The sequence below is a fragment of the Oxyura jamaicensis genome, chromosome 15 (genome assembly GCF_011077185.1).
Source record: "Oxyura jamaicensis isolate SHBP4307 breed ruddy duck chromosome 15, BPBGC_Ojam_1.0, whole genome shotgun sequence".
Classification (NCBI taxonomy): Eukaryota; Metazoa; Chordata; class Aves; order Anseriformes; family Anatidae; genus Oxyura; species Oxyura jamaicensis.
Genome location: NC_048907.1, coordinates 1,786,966 through 1,790,166, shown reverse-complemented (window position 1 = coordinate 1,790,166; position 3,201 = coordinate 1,786,966). Strand labels below are relative to the sequence as shown.

Sequence of the window (3,201 nt, the reverse complement as noted above, 5' to 3'; positions counted from 1 at the left end):
GGGGGAGATGTTGGGGATTTCAGTGAAGCACCTCTGCTGTCAGCAGCTGGGGGGGGAGGCTGGGGGTTACACCGAGACACCTCTGCTGTCGGTAGCTTAGGATCGTGGGGGTGACGTTGGGTCTTTCTGAAAATACCTCTGCTGTCAGCAGCTGGGGCCCGGGGGGGGGGAGGCTGGGTGTTCGGCTGGAATACCTCTGCCAGTGGCAGCTCGGGATTTGGGGAAGAAGTTGGGGATTTCACCGAAACACCTCTGCTCTCAGCAGCTCGGGATTTGGGGACGATGTTGGGGATTTCACTGAAACGCCTGTGGTATCAGCAGCTGTAACGTGGGCTCTGCTTACAGCGAGGGAGGTGGCGAGGCCAGCAGCAGAACGTGTTTGGAGCTCTGCGTGGCCCAAAGCTCTCCTGCCTGTGGCCAGCACGCACGTTCTCTGCTGCGGTTCCTGCCGACAAGCTTTATGTAATTTTTTTTTGTATCAGCAAACACCGATCGTCTCCAGGCCTTCAGCACAACTCCCTGCCCTGTTATCTAACCGCTCGCACGGTTTCGTTTCAGATGTGAAGTTCGAAGCCAAAGCGGCTTTGAAGCAAGCCCTGGAAATGAAGCGCCAAGGAAAGCGAGAAAAAGCTCACAAACTCTTCGTATACGCCCTCAAAATGGACCCCGATTACGTGGACGCCCTGAACGAATTCGGTATCTTTTCTGAAGAGGAAAAAGACATTCTTCAGGCCGACTACCTGTACTCCAAAGCACTCACCATTTCCCCCTGCAACGAGAAGGCTTTGATCAACAGGGACCGGACGCTGCCTTTGGTAGAAGAAATAGACCAGAGGTATTTCAGCATTATCGACAGCAAGGTTAAAAAAGTGATGGCGATCCCGAAAGGCAACTCCGCCCTGCGCCGGGTGATGGAGGAGTCCTACTACCACCACATCTACCACACGGTTGCGATTGAAGGGAACACCCTGACGCTGTCGGAGATACGACACATCATCGAGACCAGGTACGCTGTTCCTGGGAAAAGCTTGGTGGAGCAGAACGAGGTGATCGGCATGCACGCGGCTTTGAAATACGTGAACACCACGCTGGTGTCGCGGATAGGCTCCGTGACCATCAGCGACATCCTGGAGATCCACCGCAGGGTGCTGGGCTACGCCGACCCCGTGGAGGCCGGGCGGTTCAGGACTACGCAGGTGTTCGTAGGGCACCACATACCGCCCCACCCCCAGGACGTGGGGAAGCAGATGCAGGAGTTTGTGCAGTGGATGAACTCCGAGGACGCCACGGGTCTGCACCCCGTGGAATTTGCTGCCTTAGCCCACTACAAGCTGGTTTACATCCATCCCTTTGTGGATGGCAACGGGAGGACCTCCCGGCTGCTGATGAACCTCATCCTGATGCAGGCGGGCTACCCCCCCATCACCATCCGCAAGGAGCAGCGGGCGGAGTATTACCACGTCCTGGAGGTCGCCAACGAGGGCGACGTGAGGCCTTTCATCCGCTTCATCGCTCAGTGCACCGAGACCACGCTGGACATGCTGATCATCGCCACCACCGAATACTCCGTGGGCTTACCCGAAGCGGACGGCAGCACGGCGGGGTGCAAACAAACCATCCCTGTCAAGACTTGAGTGCTGCGGGCGCGCAGGAGCCAGGGAAGGTGGGGGGGGGGGAACAGAAAGCCATGCTGCTCAGTATTCTTGCCGGGAAGGAACTTGACAGGAGGTGTCACTCTTTAGCATTTCATTTATTTAAAGTCTCTTCTGTTGGATTAAATTAATATAATTTATTTATGTACACGATGCCAAGCTGAAATGTGAACTGTGGATGTTGACTGTATGCTCTAACCTGTGTGCGCTACAGTGAGAAGGTGGGGAGAGGTATCACGGGCTCAACAAACCGGAGTAGAAATAATTCATTTCTCCTTAAAATTAAGCTTTGAGGAGCTGCTTCCATCACAGCCCTTCACCTAGTCACTCAACAGCCTTGTCTTACCAGGGCAAGGAGCTGCTAGGCCGGCCAAAGCCTTAACGGACTTGCTGCTCTCACGTTACCCCTTCCCCGTTGTTCAAAATCCCCTTGCAGCCATAGCACCCTCCCAGCTACGCCGATCAGATTCTCCCCTTCCTTCAGCCAGCACAGATGAGGAGGCTCGCTGCAGTTCAGCGATGACATCTCTCCCCCCTCCTCTTTCTGTTTCCAGCAGCACTTTGCATCTTTACTTTCAGTCGCCTTTCCTAGGGCGAGTTGTGTGCAACAAGCGGCAAGTGTTTTGTCTGTGGTGACTGGAAAGAGACGAGAAAGGCCGACTTCACCGAACCGCGGGGTGCTTTTGCTGTGCTTTCAACAGAAATATGTTCGTGCCCGGAGGCCCTGCCTCAGATCCCACGTCATCAAGCAGCTTCCCCAGGACACTGCAGCTGTCTTCGTGTGTTTCTGTTCAGGGTTTGAGCAGAGCTTGCTCCTGCAAAGCTGCGGGCAGAGAAGGTGGTTACGCAGAACCAGAAGGCTGCCTTCATCAGTTGGGCCGTTTGGGGAAGAATTCATCCAGCACGTTTGCCAAGAACTTGAGTTTCCTTAATCTACACGAAGAACTTTTCACTACAGCTTTATTAGTTACCAGGTCGTGTTATTACTGTGATAAACGCGGTAAGAATCACCAGGCCTCTTCATGCTGCAGAGGCCGCGTGCTGTACCTGGAATTGCCATCCCATTCAAAGTGCACCTTATCCTCTGCAGCTTAGCAGGCAGGAGTAGCTGCCTACACGCTGTCGCTGGTTGCATAGCAGCAGAATTCCCCGTATCTTCGATCCCAACACCTCCACGTTCAGAAAACGTGGATCAGAAAATGTGGAAGCTTAATGCCTCTGCAAAACAGCATGGGTTGTTGTAGTGTCCCGGGCCCATTTGTATTTCATCCCTCTAACTCTCACCTGCAATGTAGTTATGATGTTTTATACAAAAAAATAAGACAATAGAATAAGACTGGGAGGTACCTGTGTGCTGCAGCACCAGCCCCTGCTCACGTACTGATGACTGCTGCCAGGAAAAGCAAGCAGAAGGGGAGGAAGGTTGCTCTGTTTTTACAAAACATGCTTATTTTTGTAGTGCAAGGTGAGTGTAAAGATATTCTGCACTTTAGAGCTCTGGAAAAAATGTTATTTTAGTAACAGATTAATAAAGTATTTTAATATTAAA

General features: G+C 52.7%; 1 protein-coding gene across 1 annotated transcript; it reads left to right on the top strand.

The window, feature by feature from the left end:
• The first annotated feature begins 539 nt into the window (after positions 1-539).
• Positions 540-3,201, top strand: FICD (FIC domain protein adenylyltransferase). Its single transcript, XM_035340947.1, has one exon. The coding sequence runs from the start codon at positions 603-605 to the stop codon at positions 1,632-1,634; it is 1,032 nt and encodes a 343-aa protein (XP_035196838.1). The 5' UTR covers positions 540-602; the 3' UTR covers positions 1,635-3,201.